The 19,029-nt window shown below is 43.3% G+C and overlaps 1 protein-coding gene across 10 annotated transcripts in view; it reads left to right on the top strand.

The window, feature by feature from the left end:
• Positions 1 to 19,029, top strand: part of LOC311017000 (membrane-associated guanylate kinase, WW and PDZ domain-containing protein 1-like) — an 82,852-nt gene that overhangs the window by 35,222 nt on the left and 28,601 nt on the right. For 5 of the 10 annotated variants that reach the window (XM_084015084.1, XM_084015081.1, XM_084015089.1 and 2 more), the window contains 7 exons: positions 13,649 to 13,768; positions 15,439 to 15,627; positions 16,425 to 16,692; positions 17,011 to 17,058; positions 17,350 to 17,432; positions 17,849 to 17,887; positions 18,966 to 19,023. In XM_084015084.1, the coding sequence (XP_083871210.1) occupies positions 13,649 to 13,768; positions 15,439 to 15,627; positions 16,425 to 16,692; positions 17,011 to 17,058; positions 17,350 to 17,432; positions 17,849 to 17,887; positions 18,966 to 19,023 (805 nt within the window). The remainder of the gene's footprint in view (positions 1 to 13,648; positions 13,769 to 15,438; positions 15,628 to 16,424; positions 16,693 to 17,010; positions 17,059 to 17,349; positions 17,433 to 17,848; positions 17,888 to 18,965; positions 19,024 to 19,029) is intronic. The other 5 variants (XM_084015082.1, XM_084015086.1, XM_084015083.1 and 2 more) reach the window with 4 other exon arrangements.

Raw genomic sequence — 19,029 nt, 5'->3', positions numbered from 1 at the left:
TTAATCTGAGGGCCTCCGCTACATTGATTCTCTCTCCGTTCCCCTTCATAAATCATTATGGGCCAGCAATCCCTTTAATGGGAGGATGGAAGTGCTGATTGAACACAGCCACGGCGCTCAGGACGGAACGCTCACCTTGGTCTCTGGGTCAGCTGATCAGGACCGACTGAACGGGTCCGGTACCTGTTTGACCAACTCAGCAGTCTGCGGCAGCAATCGGATAATTTATCGTCTTACGATGGAATCATAGCATGATGAAATGTATCGAGATATCGTGATTAACTAAATCATCTAAACTGATGAGTACGAGCTAAACTTAAATATCTCAGAAAAACAAATTATTTTGCACTACATTTCTTAATTAAGTAACGATTACCTATATTTGTCAAAATTTACAAATTATTCATTCATTTATGTGCAATACATACTTACATTGATTATATTTGTTCTGTTCATTTTTTTTACTGATGCCTCTGGCTGTTGCAGCCGTAATACTGCTTTAAAAAAAAAAAAAGATTAGTTCTGCCGACACCACAACGGATGCACATGGCCATGTATCTGTAGTTTGTGGTCGACACGCCTCCCATCATCTGACCAGTGTATTAAGGGACTACTTGTGTAGACGAGGCCTTAAAGTGCTGCCTCAATCAATGCTGCTCCGGTAATTGGCTTAGTGGCCCAAGAGAGTTGCCTGCTTACTCCCCGTGTGACTGTTGGCTGCCTCCACCCCCTCCCCTTGCTCCCGTCTGCTCCGAGATGTGTGCACGTAATTTCATTCCCACGTCACCTCGCCGACTCTGTTTTCATAACACACACTTCCCTGTCGACGCCGAGCGCGTGTTTACCCTGGAAACAGGTTTACGTTGGTGCGACCACCAACACCGCTCGTGTTGTCGACAGGACAAACATTGCTGATAATCCGCCTACTGATTTTAATACTAAGACACCATTTTTTAGTCTCACCTCCAGGCCTCCCCCCCCCCCTCCCCCTGCCATGTGACGCTCACTCTCACAACCAGTAGGGGTTAAAAACAGCAGATGTTTGGCTGAACCAGTGTGTGTATGTCTGCGTTAGACAATGAGTGGAAGCTTCCCCCGGTCGTCAGCAGCAGGAAGGCGATTGAGGGTGTCAGATGTCAGTGCTGTCAGCCCCACGGGACGTTTTGTCCACCTGGCTTTGTGAATTTGGGATTGTGTTGTTGTGTCTATACGATACGACTTGACGTTTGTTATTTAGCACACAAAATAATGGTAAAACATAAATAACGTAATCGTGAAAACGTTTGTGTCTGATGATGACACAAACGGAGGATTAAAGATCTGAGGAGTCAGACAGACAGACAGAGATAGAGAGAGAGATATCACCCGTAGTCTGACGTCCTGCTCTTGTTTGTGTGTTTGCACAATACAAGATGGAAATCTAAGATATATCATTTCATTTTTAATGCTTTTGAAAATAAAGTTTGTTTTCGCCTTCCGAAGCATGCTCCAACTTACACAAAACTGCTGCAAAACAGCGCTGTCAAGTCACTTTATCCTTTTAGTAGAAAGTCTGACTGTCGGGTGAAACAACGGCAGGAAACAGTCAGGTTTTCAGGTTAAAAATAAATCCCAGGTTAAGGTTAGCCAGTGCAGATGAAGTCTGTTGTTGCTGCTTCACCAGCCGATTAGATGCTCAACTAACGAAGAACCAAATGTGGAAAAAGAACAACAACAGATTAATTAAAGATACGCTGTACTTCAATATTAAATCTGTTAAATATATAACTACAGCCATAACAAGAGTCTATTCTCAGGCACCGCCGTGATTTGAAGTAAATGCTAGCATCAGCACGCTAACATGCAGCTATTAAGCAAATATATAATGATGATTCATCATCTGAGTTAGCAAATTACCATGCACATGTTTTCTGCAGCAAAATGGGTTTGTCGGTCAAGCAGACGGACTGAACAACAAAAAAGTAGATACTTGGTGTCGTGCATTGACACAGTGCTGTTCCACAAGACAGTTTTAAAAAGCATCAAACAGCAATACGCAAGCCATTCAGCAGCAGCGTCCAAGGTTGTTGTTTTTTTAAGAAATACTCTTGGTCCATTTTATCAATGCAACAATAGTATTTCTTTAGCCAAGAAATGTAATAATCCAAATACTCTAAAACATAAAAATCCCAATTTGTTTTATGTTTTAAATATGAGGATATTTAAAACAGGTTTCCCTGTGTTGGACGAACACTTATTGCTTTCCAAAGAGAAGAGCAAAACGAAGAAAACATTGATGAATCAATGGTTACTAACAAGACGAGAACAAGTGGTGGATACGTACAAAAATATAAATAAATTTGTTCCTACATCGCTTCCTGCATGAGGCCCGATGTTGCACGTGGATATCCCCGGCAGGCTTGAGCCACTTTTAGATGATACAAACATTCACTCGGCCGCATGAATTAAATATTTAGTCGGCCTCCGCAGATAACAGCCTCCCTCTCAGTAGAAACTCACATGGCTTGTGTCAGACCACCAGAAAGGGCTGCAGTTTAACTTTGTGTCATGCATTCATTTGATTGAAAAAATAAAAAGTTTTATATTGTCTAGTAAAAGACGGCGTTTGGCATTTTCAAATAAAGAAAAGTCCATTTGTGTTTGACCTTTGTGCGAATACTCGGTGAAATGGCATTTCAGCGGATCTACTTCAGCTCAGTATTTGTGATGGCAAAAAGCCAAATGCTGTGGAGCAATATGTGAGAGAAAATATGATTTTTTTTTTTTTGTCTGAAAAAAATGAAAGTTGAGCCATGTGTAATGTAAAAGATTCAGTAGCCAGATGGCCTTGGAATCTGCAGATAAAATGGCCTCTGAATGTTTGCCACGGATTCTCGCTCATTTACAGACAGAAAGCAGAAGCATTCGGAAAGTGCAAACTTAGACTTAGTCCATTTGAAGAAGATGAAGGAACTTGAAGGTGGTGTCTATTTAGCTGACTTCTTCTCTACCGACGTTGTGTCATGAAAAGGCAGAGTGAGTAATCGGCAGAGAATGTGGACTGTCCGTATGTCATGATCCAAGTGTGGGGACATTGTTGCCATCGTGTAGTTGAAGAAGGTCAGCCGATAGCAAGGCCATCTTGGTCTTATCAGTACAGTTAGCTGCTCCTGGCTCAGAGATGGCCCAGCGATGGCCCTGCTATACTGAAGTTGGTCTCTCTTTGGGATGTTAACGTTCTTCTCAGACAGCAACTTCCTGGGCTGAAAACTTACACCAATGCAGAAGTTAAGTTAGTTGACTTAGATATCTTTAGTCGATAAGTTTTTTTTAAAATGCTTTTTTCATGCTGTGTTACTTATGATCCCATCTCTGATTAACATCAGATTTAAAGTAGTGGTTTTGTGTGTGTCTTTGTGACAGATCTGTCTGGACAGCCTCGCCTGCATTCTTTCTACTGGCCACCAGGGGGCGACTCCTCTGGTGGCAAAAAGAAGTCTGATTGTATAGATGTATAGAAGTATATGAGAAAATGACCCCACTTCTCACTTGATTTATTATCTCTGTAAACATTATAACCATGAGTTCATGGTCTCAAGTATATAGTTTCAAGTCTTCTTCAATACGGCATGATGTTCATTCAGTAAATTATGGTTTATTACATATTTACAGTTTATTTTCCTCCATTTTTCTTGTTTTGTGGTCAAAGATTGAGAAAGCATGCATTTAGTGTTCTCCAAGAGATGAATAGTCGTTTTCTATCGTGACAAAAGTGAAAACTTTGGAATGCATTGCAGGTTAACAGCCATTTCGTGTGAAAATGTGCTGTTAAAAGAGTCTACCGGTATTCAATACGTGGAGGATCTGCTGTAAGGGGATAACTTTTCTCCAGGGTCTGTAATTAATGACTTAGGACAGCTCGGATGCTCCTGCGGTTTATGATGCGTGTTCAGTAGCTGAGTGGCCCAGTATTAAGAGACGGGATGTGGGTCATAGCAGGCACTGAAACGGGCCACTTCAGGGACACATGTCCCCTGCTCCGTGGCTTTTTATGAACTGCCAGTGAGGACAGAACCTGGCTTCCACAACCTGCTATTTATAGTCCACTCTGGATACACTATATAGTATATGTTTACACTCGTCTTCTCTCCTTTACTGTGTTTCTCTCAGTGTGGATGCTCATACCTGCTTCCGTGTGTGTGTGTGTGTGTGTTTACTGTAAATGTAATGTAAATATCATTTACAAACTGCAGTTATATCCAGAGCAGACTCAGTGGGGGGTGAAAAGTAAACATGCACCACTGCTCCTATTCTCAGGATTTTGCCATAAAACACATCTTGCAGTCCAATGCACCACCATTACAACAAGTGGGGTTATTACATTAGATTCCAGTAGATGGTTTATGATAGCGTGTCCACTTTCTGGTATTCTTCACTATCATAATGTCTGGACTACTTCTTTGATTGATCTCATGATTGTTTTGTCAGTTAGAAATAGTGAAAAATTGCAATTCACCACAACCTTAATGAGCATCTTCAAATTGCTTAAAAAAAACAGAATGAACCCAAAGATATCCAGTTAATGGCATAAAACAGATTAAAGCTACAACAATTAGTCGCTTGACAGGAAATTAATCTGCAGCTTTCCTCACTGATTAATCATTTAAGTTGAATATCGACAAAAATGCTCAAAAATGTCAGGTTTCAGCTTCTAAAATGAAAGGATTTGTTTGCTTTTCTCCTTGTTGTGTGATTATAAATTAAATGCCTTTGAGTTTGAGACTGTTGATCCGAAAAAATCAGCCATCAGAAATGTCATCTTGGGCTTTGAGGATCTGTGAGAGACATTTTATAGACTTAAAGACTTTGATTATTGATTAATTGAAAGACTAATTGACTTATTGACATAGAATTGAAGTCATCATAAGCTGCAACCCGACAACATGTAAAAGGTCCATCAACCAGTTAATCGCCAACAAAGAGTTTGTTGTGTTCATCAGAGACAATGTTGATGACGTGACAGAAGCCAGGACACGCTCGCCTGGACTCCTTCATCCTTTTAGCAGCGCTCGGATCAATACCTCACACACACACACACACACACACACACATGCCCACACTTAGCTTGATCCTTGTGAGAAACGGAGCGAGATGCTACTCACTCAATAACACGAAACCCAGACGAGATGCGAGTGGAGATGTGAGGAGAAGCCGCCCAGCCAGCGTGCCGTGGTGTGTGTGCGTTGTGTTTTTGGCGTGACGTTTGTTGGCAAGAGGTGAGAACGAGGGGGGAAAGTGCGAGCTTTGAGGGATTTCACATGCCCATTAGGTGATTGTTTTTGCTGCTGTGTTTCGTGCGTCTGCATCGCCGCTCATCCTCTTCCACTTATTCCCCCTTTCTGCCGTTCCACCATTTTGCAGATGAACCGTCAACGGCAGCTTCCTCCCTTCTTCTCCCCGTGAGGACGGACTGGAGCTGCTGTTTGACGCCGTTGTTTAGTCATCGGTGCGGCACGGTAGCGTTATATTCTTACGTGGCGATATAATATTGGTACACAAACGCCAAGTATGGATACAATATCGCAAATACAAAGGATAAAAACAATCACGTTACCACGATACTGTCGCAATAAGATCATATTGTGACTTCAATGTTGTGATGACATCGGAGGGCCTCCTGTGATTCCCGCCCTTAAGAGAGAGATACTGTGTTTGGTTTGTTCCGATGTAGCGGTGGATCACGGCTGCGTCCGCCCACGAAAAACCTATGAATATTTTCAACTGCGGGAAGACGGAAATAGAGAAGTTAAACTTCCTTGTGGTGAGAAATGGAGCTGAGAGAAGAGGAGGAATTAATGGTGAGGTAGAGAGTTTTTACACAGCAGAAATCCAGAGAGAGGAATCCAGAGAGATGGTGGGAAGGACACAAGACAACAGTGAGAAAAGTAAAAGGGTAACAAATGGCAGCTGCGGGTATAATGCTAGGGATTTTTTTTCCTCCTTTCGTTTGAAAGCAATATTATGGATGCAACATTGCTTGCAACAACAGCCTGATACAAGCAGAGAGATTAAAAGGATTGTAACATCGGTATAAACAGTACAAATCTCTGAAAGTAGACACATTTCTATGGTGTCACATACTTATTATAGTGTACATAAATACTATGGAAGCCAGAATCTATAGACAAGATCATGGCTGACTTTGTTGTGAAGGAACAAGGGATTGTTGAGTATTTGTCATCACTGATGCTGATTTCATTCCAAAACACACTGTATCACATATACAGGAAGGTTTATTTATCCATAATCCTCCTTGTCAAAGTGCAGTACTGCTGTTATCTCCATGTAGTATTTCATATTTCCTGGCCAAACTAGCAGCCTGGGATGGCAACGTCGATCTGTCTGTCGCTCCACCACTTTGGTCCAGACTGAAATATCTCAACAACTATTTGATGGATTGCCATTAAATTCCCCCCTAGGAAGAATGTAAATTAGCCTAATATCTACTCTGATGACTACACACTTGCAAAGCTAATGACATTCCTATTAGCCCCAGCTATATTATAATAATAATATGGATATTTCTCAATTCAGCCGCAGAAGGTCCAGAAATGCGACCTTATTTTCCCAGAATCGGATTCAGATGATGGATTCTTCACAGCCCAAACTATCCCAAGATTCATTGCAAGCCGGTGACTGAAATATGTCATGTGCCGGTGGCAACAGTGGTGAAGCATAGCCTCCAGTATAATTTTAAATAGAAAGAATAAATGATGATCTCTGGATTCATTGTAATCGTATAACATAAGTTACCACGTCTATGCTCTTTCTTGTCAACCGCAGCTTGTTGCTAGGCGACGGGAGCTCTGTGGACCAGATCGTCTCATTTTGGAATCTGCTCGCTTCCAAATCCTTTTGGCCCTCCAAAGGGTGTGACCGCTGAATTGGGACACAACATCTGAGTTTTGTGCTCATTAGCCAATGTTAGCATGCGGACATGCTAAAGTAAGGTGGCTAACATAGGCTGCTGGCTAAATGTCAACATGTGTGGTTGTAGAATCTTCCTTGTTGACGTTTTTGAAGATGGGCGTTTGGTGGGTACAGATGTTAGAAGCTGTTGCTTAAAAGTGGAATTCACACGCATTCATCTGGTACTCTGAGGCCTTTTATTTTGAAACTCTGCATCTTGGGAGCAGCATGTGCATGTTAAGACTTGTCTACTCGATTGAAACCAAAATATCGTTGAAAAAGTTATTTATGGTGATCAGGTTTAAATGACACTTTAAGCGTCTCAATCAAACTCACAGGTGAAATTACTCCTCTGGTGTTAAGATCGGAGTTAGAATACAATTGAAGAATGTCTCCTTTGGTTCTATTGTTGTTTGTATTTTCCCAAATCAAGTCCTGTAGATGCCTCATTAATATTGAACTGGTACTGTCTCAGTAAATTGATTATTTTAGTTGACTGTTGGGGGTTGATTTTATGCTCGTAAGTCAAGCTTTTACGGGAATGAACAGCTGTGTCCAGTTCTCTTGTACGTCAATGCTCTCCAGAGCTGGCTAGGTAGCTAGTTAGCTTCCCACCTGCTCTTACATGGAGCACTCCTCCCATAGTGGCAAGGAGTGAGGCAGAGGGCCCGCTGCATCTGGCCTCCAGCCTTCGGTTGGGCTCATTTTCTATCTCCGGTATAGCATGAAAGCATGGTGGACTTACCAAGGTAGCCAGCCACTAATGAGCTAAATGTATTGGCTTAATGCTTCATCCACACTGTTGCAAGACAAGTGACAACGTAGTTTATATCTGGCTGGTAACCGGTGTTGCATGAAAGCATGGCAGAGCTTACAAGTTAGCTACACAGCCAGCCGTCCACTAGAAAGCTTACTAATTCGCATTCATTCTACACTGGTTACAGAAAATAAGCCCACATCATAATTGTTTACCAATTTGTCATCATCTCTCTAATAATTTACCATGCTGTGGTGCAGCAGCCATGACCTGAGGAGGTTAGCAGAAGGCTAAGCTAAACGATTAGCTCTCCATCTCTGAAAAGCTATGCCGATATCGTAGCTCGCCAGGGCCTCGAGGCACACCTATCATCTCAAATGTGTGCGATATTCGTTTGACAACAACACAGCCAGATGATGCATACGTTTCATCACTGCTCTGAGGTGGTTGGCGTTTGCCTCCAGTCTTCCCTTTGTTTAGCCTCCAGCTAACACCGTGATGTAATCATGATGCCCGCTGTAAAAGGGTGTATAGGCTGCTGGCTTAGCTTCATATTTACACGATCGTCTCTTCTAACTGTCTGTGAGAAAGCAAATAAACATATTTCAAACTATTCCTTTAAACGTAACAGACCCTGAACCTTTAATCAACCAATAATACTGCTTAAACAGAGGAGTTGAGTTCAGTGAATATTCTCTGCAAACTCTCTAACTGTAAAACTAATTTTATCTGGTTTCACCAAATGCAGCTCTGCTGTTTAACGTTTGGTGAGTTTGAAGCAGTGAACAGAACGCTTCAGCCTGGGGAGGATTAGTGTGTCTGGGCTGCTGAGGACGGAGCTCTTGTGTCGACTCTCTTGTCTGTAACAAGCTGCGAGTCTGTCACTGTTATATTCAGAGGTGTGAAAGTACAGACGTTCTATGCCCAAGTAGAAGAACAGATACTTGTGTTCAAAAATACTCTGGTAAAACTACTGATTCAACTTCTTTACTGAAGTAAAAGTGATAAAGGCTCTGAAATTTAAAAGTATCCCTATGAAGGACATTTCTACTGGCATTTTTTTTTTTTTTTTTGCAAGGCTAACTGAATCTATCATATTAATAAGAAAAAACATCATTGATTATTCCCCTCAAATGCATTAAAACTAAAGTTATGAGCATGTTTTTTTTAAATGTTAGGAGTAGAAAGTACAGATATTTGTTTTAAAATGTAGTTGTCACAAAAATAATTGTACAGATACCTGACAATTCTACTTGAGTACATTAACAAAGTATTTGTACTTTGTAACTTCCCACCTATGCTTATATAATACTACATCTGTGTGTGTTATCGTTGCATGATACATACAGACCATGAACCACTTTTCTGTCTCTTACCGCACATTACAATTAAAAATACATTAAAATGGTTTGGAAACATGCAGAATTAATATCACCACTGTAAATATTGGGGGGGATAAAAACACACAAAGCTCGGGGCAAGCTCGCACCATTTCTCAAAGCTGCGGAAAATCGCTCATGTCGTTAAACACCTAGGGTGAATATGCATTTTCTTTCCTAATGAAATTTCCTCACTTAAAAAATGTGCAGCATCATTTTCAGTGAAGACGTTTTTTAGTGCTGATTTCAATCCCGTCAGAAAACCCGATGAGAGACTTTCTCCTCTTAGTGAATAATCAAACCCACTGACACCGTTCAGCTTGAAATGCAGTGTGCAAAGTGACTGTTTTTTTTCTCAACAGCGTGTTTGATGCCTGCAGAAGTCGGGCCCCGGTCCTGTCACATTAGATTTACTGGAAGCAAAACAACGCAGACAGCCGAACACGGAGATCTTAATTTCTCCACAGTTCAAAGGAACATCAGTCAAAAGCTCTTTCAGTTGTGATTAATTATTGTAAGTATATTTAGAAATGTATGATGTTGGATTTATAAAGCTTTTAATGTAGTATTTTTTTTCTCCCCGGGATGCGTCTGTGCTGGGAAAACCAAAGAAATACAGAGAGTGGAAACAAATAATGCAATCCAATGCAATAGTCCTGCAATAACTGAAGGTGTTTTCTTTTTTTTTTAGAAGTGAGAGATGTTGCTTCAGCGCTTTGGTTCTTTTTAAGCGATGGTTTGTGTATGAAATTGGAAGTATTACACAGGTTATTGCGCCTTCGCCGGTTTTCCTTCCCCGTTTTGTTTGCCCTCCGAAATGAATAAGCGGCCAAACTTTTCCCCCGAACAAAGATCGCTCTCTGCTTAGTTTGGTGGTATTTAAACAGTGAAGATGTTTCTAAATGTGCTTGTGTTTCATTTTTTCCGGTGATGTGTGCGATGGCCAGTTTTTCTCACAGCGAAAGAATGGAGTCCATTGATGACCGCGAGGGGAAGTTAGTTCATCAGAGCCGAGGTCACGGCTGCGTATGGCCCACTCATCCTTTCACTGTCCAGACAAAACTATCCACAGTAATGGTAGGGAGACGAGCCTGTCACGGTCATACACTGGAGATAGGCTGCTGGGTACAACCGGAATGATCTCCCCAAATTAACAATATGTCCTCAGATTAGTTTAGTATTCTGGTAAAATACAGTTTTCTACAAAGCTGTCATTGTGTCTTCAGCATGTTTTGGGCAGGAGATTTTCTGTGTCGCTTGGGCGAAATATAACAATATACCATGACACAATACACACTTGTCTACTGTTAAAGCTGTATTATTCATACCACGGTTGTGACCCATTTAGTATCTGTGGGTGTATGCGGCCGTTGTGTCTCTAACAAGACTGGATTTTTGGGGGCTGTCAGCAATCGTTTACTTGATTATCAATCAAGCTGCCGATTTACTAAGAATGTGAAGATTTCCAACCACGAGCCCGAGGTGACATCACAAATGTCTTGTTTTGTCAGTCTGACAGTCTAAAACACAATATTTCAGAAGTAAACCCCACACAAATTGTGGTGTTTTGTGGAATGTTGTGTTGACCCTCAGGGCCACCGTAAGCAATAGACCAAAGGAAAGAAGAAACTAGTACATGTTTGCTTTTTGTTTTAAACATTATGAACATCAATTATGTCCATTTAATGATGACTGAATTTTTCATCCATGTGGTAAAAGGCATGAAGATCTGGAAGCTACTTGGCAGAATTAGTGAAAAAACAGACATTCCTGTCCTGCTTTCCCATTTTAGGGCTGTAACTAACAACTATTTTCATTATTGATTGATCTTCAGGTGTCTTTCTTGATGAATCAATGAATTGCTCTATAAATACTTGAGTCACATGATCAAATTCAATGACATTCCGGTGACCAAGCTGCAGTATTTGATGCATTAGTGTGAGAATGTGTAATAATACAGGAGATATTTCATGAACAGTGGGACTGGAGTCTCCCCAGGTAATCTTCAACGTTGGCTTTACTGGTTTTACTCCAGTTGGATGCATGTTGACCAATGGTTGAAGAGTGCACCAACTTCTTATAGACCGTCTACGGTGTTGACATCATAAAACACATCAGTGTACTCAAGAGAGTTTCAACAGGAGTAAATAAATCCTGCATATTTGATGCAGGACAACTTAAATCATCGCGATGTAAACAATGACAAATTATTATTTAATGCCGCAGCGAATGGCGTTGAAAGAGGCCGACGATGCTCTGTGATAAATGCGTCAGCCTATCAGAGCGCTCACTGTGGGGAATAGCCTGAACAACAGCTCCTTGCTCAGCAGACGGCGTCGTTAGGACACATTGATCCTCAGAAACATCTCCCATCACGGGACTCAGCTTCGTCCCTATGACTCAAACTCCCAGACAGCTTCACTTTCATCTCCTCCTGATCCACCGGGGTGAATACAAAGCAGCACTTTGCTTGTGTGCCGCTGCTGTAAACGATCAGTTAGATGATTATATAATGATTTTTTATTTGTGCTTTTTGTTTTGTTCCTCACATTCTGAGCACTACATCTGGGCAACTCAATTGCCTCCTTCTTTATCGTTTCATCTGGAGAATCATTTTCAAAAAATGGCAGGAAGAGAGCGAGCGATAAAGACAATCGGCGCCTGCCTTTTGCGGTTGCAGTGCAGGTGTGGGACTGAGCTGTGGAAAGACTTGCTTATTATCAGGTGTTTGTGGGCTGGATGGAGCCTGAGGGATGCACAGTGTGAGCTCGCTTCTTGGCGAGGTTCAGGTAAACTCTCGCAACAAGAAAGAGTCTTGTGTCAAACGTTTCTCGCTCGTCTAGAATAGAACACGGCCATGATGTTAAAGTGGTTGAAGAGTGATAAACTGTGATATCTGCTTTCAAAAACTGATTATGATTTATTTGTGTTGCCTGTTTTTAGCCATGCTCTTGGAGCGAGGGATGCTAATGTAGGTCCTTTTGTTCAGGCTGAAATATCTCAACATCTACTGGACTGATTGAGATCATTTTGTGCAAACATTCATGTTCCCCAGAGGATGAATCGCGATCCCCTGAATTTCCTTGCGGCGCCACCAGAGGGTCACATCTGGGGGGGCCCGAATGTGCTGACATTAACGCACCTGACGTCATAGCAACAGGGTGGCTTTTTTTTTACCTCATGCAGTGTTTGTGTTGTGAAAGGTGCTGTAACAACGTTTAAGCTGCCATTTCCATTGAAATGTCTCGAATGAGATTTTCCAGAACTAAGACCCCGACAGGATCCTCCACCTGTTGATTTAAAGACGGGTACTTTATACGCCGTTTCTCTTCGCCGATGCCGCTGTGGTCATTGTACATAGGCCCTCTGTATGTGCTTGTGACACTTAGAGGTCACACAAACATCCGTTTGTTGCCGGCTTCCATGTTTTCCCAAGTAAACAAAAAAAATTAATCTGTCTATCTAATATCTGTTTAATTATATATATATATATATACATACATACACACATATGCATACACTCCTGTCATGACCACAGACGGGTTACAACCATCGACCATCTGGCCTGTCATCCCATCTCCTTTCTCTAAAGACAGAGACACAATAGCCTCCCTCTCTATTGTACGGTGTCGGCTTCCTTCTACAAAGTGTTCCCACTACAAAGTGAAAACACCGCAGACCACTAATCATTAACTCCAACGGGTGGGATCAGGCTCGGGCCAGGAAGGCCAGCCAGGAAAATATTACGGTCGCTTTGCCCTTTTTTGAACTGAATTTTTTAAACCAAATGTTGACTGAAGGTCTAATAGAACCTCTCATGTGATATTCTCCACAAAGGAATCGGTTCTCGCCTCACACTGAACAGCGTTTACTACAGTGAAACCTAAAAATACCTGAGAATGCAGTTGGTGTAGCTGATCAGCATTGCAGTCGTAACTGGGACACTGCAGCTTTAACGATCAATAACAGGTTAAAGGCACAGTGTGATTCAGGGAGGATCTAGCAGCAGAAATGGAATATAGTTTAATAACTATGTTTTGTGTCATCACATTTTTGTCCACCTAGAATAAGCCCCATCCTATGTACACTCTACAGTAGCCCAGAAGGGACAAACCAAAGCTTTTTTCCCTGTTTTTGCGTTTCCTGAAGGCCACCGTAGTTCTCCAGCCTGCTGTTGAAACGGCGGTTATGTGAACTGCAGAGAACAAATCTGTCAAATTAGTGTTATTACCATCCCAGACTTACCATGGAGAAATTGATGGATTGATAACAGGATGGAGACAAGCTGACCTTTATTTTTATCTTCTGACTTCCCAGGCGGCGGTTTTCCATGAGACGCAGAGCCTTGTTTCAATTTCCTGACATGATATTTGCGGCCACGCTGAATTACAATCGCTCCGTCTTGATGTCGGAGCTCATTTCCTGCTTCTCATGTCATCATCTCCAAAAACCTGAATGCATGCGTTTTTCAACACTAATGGCGGGCTTATTGAAGTATATTGCATATGCACGTCAAGTCAACTGCAAGGCTTGGTTTTTAACGTTGTTGTCTTCCTGTCTCTAGGTACGACTCGCCCCCCTCGAGACGGAGAGGTCCCAGGGGTGGACTACAACTTCCTGTCCGTGGAGGACTTCCTAGAACTCGAGGATAGCGGCACACTACTGGAAATAGGAACGTATGACGGTGAGGATGACAGCGCAGGTGTCCTGATTCTCCACAGATATGATGAGCGTAGCAACCTTTCTATTTCCTCTCCATGCAGGAGGGCTGTAAGACTGTGTACTGATTAGACTGTACAGGATTTGGGGGGGGGGGGACGGCAGGTCACTCCACATCTGCCCCTCTCGCTCTGATTAGGACAGCGTTGTGCAGTTCCGTCTCGCACCGTCACACACCAGCGTGCGTAAACATCGGTGCGTTTCATGTTCTGCAGGGCTGAGTCTAAATTGTGTGTGTGTGTGAGACATTAATCTGCTTGGCACCGGTTCCGCTGTGTGTGTTGGCACGTTCCTGCCTTTCACGCAGACAATGTCAAACGCCTGTCCACGGGAGTCTGTGACCGTCCAGACAACCACAGGGAGACTGGATTATTGATTCATAACCAACTACAGAGGCTTTTATGATATGTGATTGTATAGAAACATCTTTGATATTACTTAAACGTCTTGTAATTTAACTGTATTTGATAATTACCAGTAGAGAGTTGGGGAAATGACTGCAATGTCCACGGATTAATTCAAACTGGAAAATGTGTTTATTTGATTTCTTGCTGAGTATTAACCAGGAGATCAATTCCACTTTAATATCTGTATACCGTAAATATGAAAGTGTAGCCAGAAGATACGTATATCATAAGAATACTGCAAACAAAAGCTACCTGTCCACAGGTAGCAACATCTGTCTGCCAGCACCTTGAAAGGTTATACTTTGGCACCCAGACTGAGTCTGATATCACGACAACCTTCACCAAGGCAGCACAGACTAGATCCACTCCTTCGGGTCTCACCTTTCACAATAAAAGCTTGAGACATATACACCACTGTTTATTTTCATTTCCCTAAAAGGCAACTCACTAAGAACCGTTCCCCTCAGACAAACCTCCAGACGCTGCTCTGACTCAGTAGGGTCCCGGTTTTATTGGAAAAGTGCTGCAGTGGTTGCAAATTTGCATAACTGCCGGAATGAATAGTTTTTATGCAAAATATTCAGTGTTTGCATATTTGTGCATCGTGTGTATTTGTGTATTTATTCGTCACCCCCCCGTGTGTAAAGGCCTAACTAAGCAAGAAAGCATTTCCCCCAAAATCTTGAACTATTTCTATAAAGTAGCAGCATGTATTTGTTAGTGCCATCTAGTGGTGGAGCTGCAGATTGAAGAACCCTCTGCTCCAGCCAGTGTTTGGTTTGTCCTTTCTGGGCTACTGTAGTAGCCCCTAAATCCTACACACTGCACCTTTAATGTTACCCTTACATGATATGTATCCCACCATAAAGGTCACCAAGGAGTGCCTCCTTCTCTCATATTTTCCAAGAATATATAGAGAGTACTGTTCATGATTCGTAACAAACCAGAAAAAAATGTGCATTCTTTGTTTGCAACACTGGAGTCAGCTGCTAAAACTGGGTGCTGTGAGCTGCTGCATTGTTTTTGCATCTCTGCAGCCCGGAACACAAACTAGAAGCGTTCTGCTTCCCCGCCAGATTCGTGGTCACATCGTGATCCAGCTTTACGTCTTTGCTGCCTCCCCCCCTCCACTCTGCCTGTTTTTATCCCCGGCTTCCTCTCTCTGTCGCTCCGCTTTTTCTCCTTCTGTGTCCCTCTCAAGCATGCTAATGTCCTTCTTGTTGCCTAGGTAACTATTATGGGACCCCCAAGCCGCCAAGGCAGCCCATCAGTGGGACAGTGATTCTCGGCGATGCAGGCTCCCAGCAGTCCACCCCAAAGCGCACCAAGTCCTACAATGACATGCAAAACGCCCGAGTAGTGCCTGCTGACGACGACGATGACGACCAGGCCACGGAAATGAACAACAGTTTTACAGGTGAGGGGCGCCGCCGCCGCCTTTCTCCGTGCATCCGCGTCATGTGTGGAGTGGCCGCTGGTTTAGCAGCTTCACAGCAGCCATGCAGAGGGAGAGAGATAATACGTGTACGTCTGTGATCCTCTCCTGGGTGTTACTCCGCTGGTTGTCTGCCGGTTACATCATGTCTTTGTGATGCTGATTCCTGTTTCTGTCAGCCTCCAAACACTGCCATCTGCCTGTCGGGAGGCGTAGAGTGGCAGAGGAAGTAGATGGCTGGCTTTCCTTCCATCCTCTCCTCCCTGTATCTGCACTTATCGTGCTCTCGCTCATTTAATTACTCCTGTCGTGTCCATCAGGTGACTTACGGGTGATGTTTCTCTGCACAAGTAGCAGAATGCATGTAATCCACTTCCATTACATCTGCATTAAAACATATGAAAAAAAATACGTGAGAATATGCCAAATCGTCAGCTACGTTTTTCTTTATTCGTTCAGTGCAATAGATGGTGGGGGTTGGGATAACTAGCTTTTGGAGAAAGAGGCTTATGGGTGGAGAGGTAAAATGGGGTGAGGAGGGGGTTCAGAGAGAGTTTGGGGAAAGACTGTTGCTGAAGGGATTAGCATATTCCTGGGGCCCTTTCAGTACACTAGAAATGGGCGGGAGTTAACCTAGGGGACGGGGGATGCTGGGAGTTGCGGTTAAATGCCAGCTTGTTTCATCTGTTCCCTTCTTTGCATGCACGTGGCATAAACTGTGTTTTTGTTCTTTTTTTGTTGTTGTTGTCGTTCCGTGTTGTGCCCGTCGTGTCACCCAGGATCTTTAGTGCGTAGTCTCTTCCCCTCTCCTCTGTTGTGCACAGGTAACCCTAACGACCAGGACGAGAGCCGCGGCGGCATCCTCCGGCCGTACCCCGCGCGTGACAATGCTCCATCCTGTGGTCTGAACAATGCGGCCGCCTCCACCGCAGAAAGTGGGCAGCAGACGCTCGCAGAACCGCAGGTCTCCCCGGAGGAACCCCAGGGGCCGCTGCCTGAGAACTGGGAGATGGCCTACACGGAGAGCGGAGAACTTTACTTCATAGAGTATGTATCAGCAACCTGCAACATTGAACAGTTTGACTCTCTCGCACTCTTTGCACTGCCTGATATACGCATTTTTTTCTCACCGTAGCTCATGACGCAGTTGGTGTTTTCTGTATTTTACCTGCACAATTATCCCTTTTGTTCGTCCAGTGGCTTGTCTTCCCCCCCTCCCATGATTTGGTTTTTAGGCCTCCCCAAGCCAACCCGCCCAGCCCTCTGGGTGCCACTGCTTTCCTGTTAATCCCTGCATGTCCCGATCTCTAAAGGAGATCACATCCTGATCACCTGACCGCCTCCACCTCTCTGTCCTCTCTGCAGCACGGCAAAGGCACACCACCAGGACATGGCTGTGCATTTTCAGAGCTTGTATGTTCATTTCTGCTATCACTGATTTACAGTACTTTCTTGTGTAACCATAGAGGGGGTAAAAAGTCAGGTTGTGTATTGTTGCTATCCCGCTCTGTGTCGCCCCTGTTACTGTCGTTTCTCTTTGCAGCAGGCGCCTTCTGTCCGCTGTAAACTTGCTGACGCGGGTTTACTTTCTAGTCCTTATTGATGCAGTCGTCCAACCCTGCTGTGCCTTTTTTTTTTCGTTTGTCGCGTTGACGGCCCCCCCCGTGTTGAATTATTCCGTTTTTCTTGTTTGTTTCCTGCCAGCCACAACACAAAGACCACGTCATGGCTGGACCCTCGGTGCAGAGACAAAGCCTCCAGGCCTCTGGAAGAGTGCGATGACGATGGTAAGCTGCTAGCACGTCGTTTACACTATAAAGGCTTCAGGAATCAGTAGGTGGAGCGTGAGCTCTCACACATTGCTCTGGCACATTTACCATAAATGTAAATAGTAATTCCCAGAATACACAACATGTCTGATGAATGAAATTACAGTTGTTCAGGCTTCTGATCACAGATTGCAAAATTGCACCATCAAGTGGTGAAGTTTAAAGTTACACGCTGCGTTTAAATGTTGTTTTCTCCTGTTCAGTTCTGAAACTAAGGAGTTTCTGTTTCCCCGTTTGCTTTTCTCTGGACCATCACTTCATCTTTCTTGGTTTGCTCTGGATTCCTCCATCCCGACCCATCTCTGCTCTGCCATCCATCCCCTTTTCTATTCTTCATTTTGGTTTCTGCGTTCCATCCTGCTTTCGTTTTGGAGAAGAAGGGATACATACGGAGGACCTGGAGACGGAAATCGGTAAGATTTCTACATTTGTGTGTTTAAAAGCAAGGAGTATAGCAGCAGTGAGTCTGGCATTTTGAGCAGGAAGGAGCTGAATTATTATTAAAGTTTCAAATGTCATGTCTCTAATTTGCAACGCCTGAGTAGGCATTATTATGTATTTTCCACATAACTTCACAAGCAAACAGGATTGCATGTAAAAGCAGATTATTTTGAGATAGTTTTTTAAATGTACAAATGTCTGGCTGTAAGTCTTTGTTAATCCTGACGGCTCAGACCACAGCCAGTCTGTGAGTATTCATTTGAAATCCGGTCTCTCCTGAAAGCGTTTACGGTAACAGGGCGATGGTAATGTCTGAAATGAGATACGGCGAGGAGGAAGAGTGAAAGGCCAACGTCTTAATGGACGTGTCAATTTCACGGGCCGCGTCCGTCGGCCCGCCGCCGGGCTGCGTGGTCGGAGGTGTGCTCAGTGTGTGTGGCTGCTTTCACAGAATAACATGGGAACATTTACCGGAGGTGTTACGAGCAGACCGATACAGATGTTAGCGCTCCAGTCAGGCTTCAAACGTGCATTGACCACGCATTGTGCACATGTCCGTTAACTAGCTATTCATAAAACTAAAGTGGCCCCGCCGAGGACCCCTATAGCCCAGCAGGGAGCCAATTTGGGTTGTGAAATATTGGACTTTTTAATGAGACATTTTAATGGTTGAATTCACGAGTCCTTTGAAAAAAAAAAGAACCCCAGCAGTTTTCAAAATAAAATAAAAACTGCAGTTGTTTATTTTTTCTTGGCATTTGATCCCGTTCAGGCTATTTATGGGAGAACTCAAAACAATGTCATAAAGAGCGAAGCCCCAAAAACATGTTTACAACCTGAACACAAACAAAACTATCTCAGGATTGTGAAGAAATGCATCAAAATAAGATCAGCACGTGTCTGATGCCCTCATCAGCGGCATTAGATGAGATAGACAGGAATATTCAGTACAAACTTTGCTGTAATTGTAGCTTAATAACTGTGTTTTTGAATATTACTCTTAATGAGTATGAATCTGTGTTTAACGTCGTGTTGCCTTCTGTATTTCAGAGCTGCCTCCGGGATGGGAACGGATAGAAGACCCAGTGTACGGGGTTTACTATGTAGAGTACGT

This window comes from Eutrigla gurnardus (genome assembly GCF_963514095.1).
Source record: "Eutrigla gurnardus genome assembly, chromosome: 8".
NCBI classification, from domain to species: domain Eukaryota; kingdom Metazoa; phylum Chordata; class Actinopteri; order Perciformes; family Triglidae; genus Eutrigla; species Eutrigla gurnardus.
This window is presented reverse-complemented; position numbering and strand designations above follow the sequence as displayed.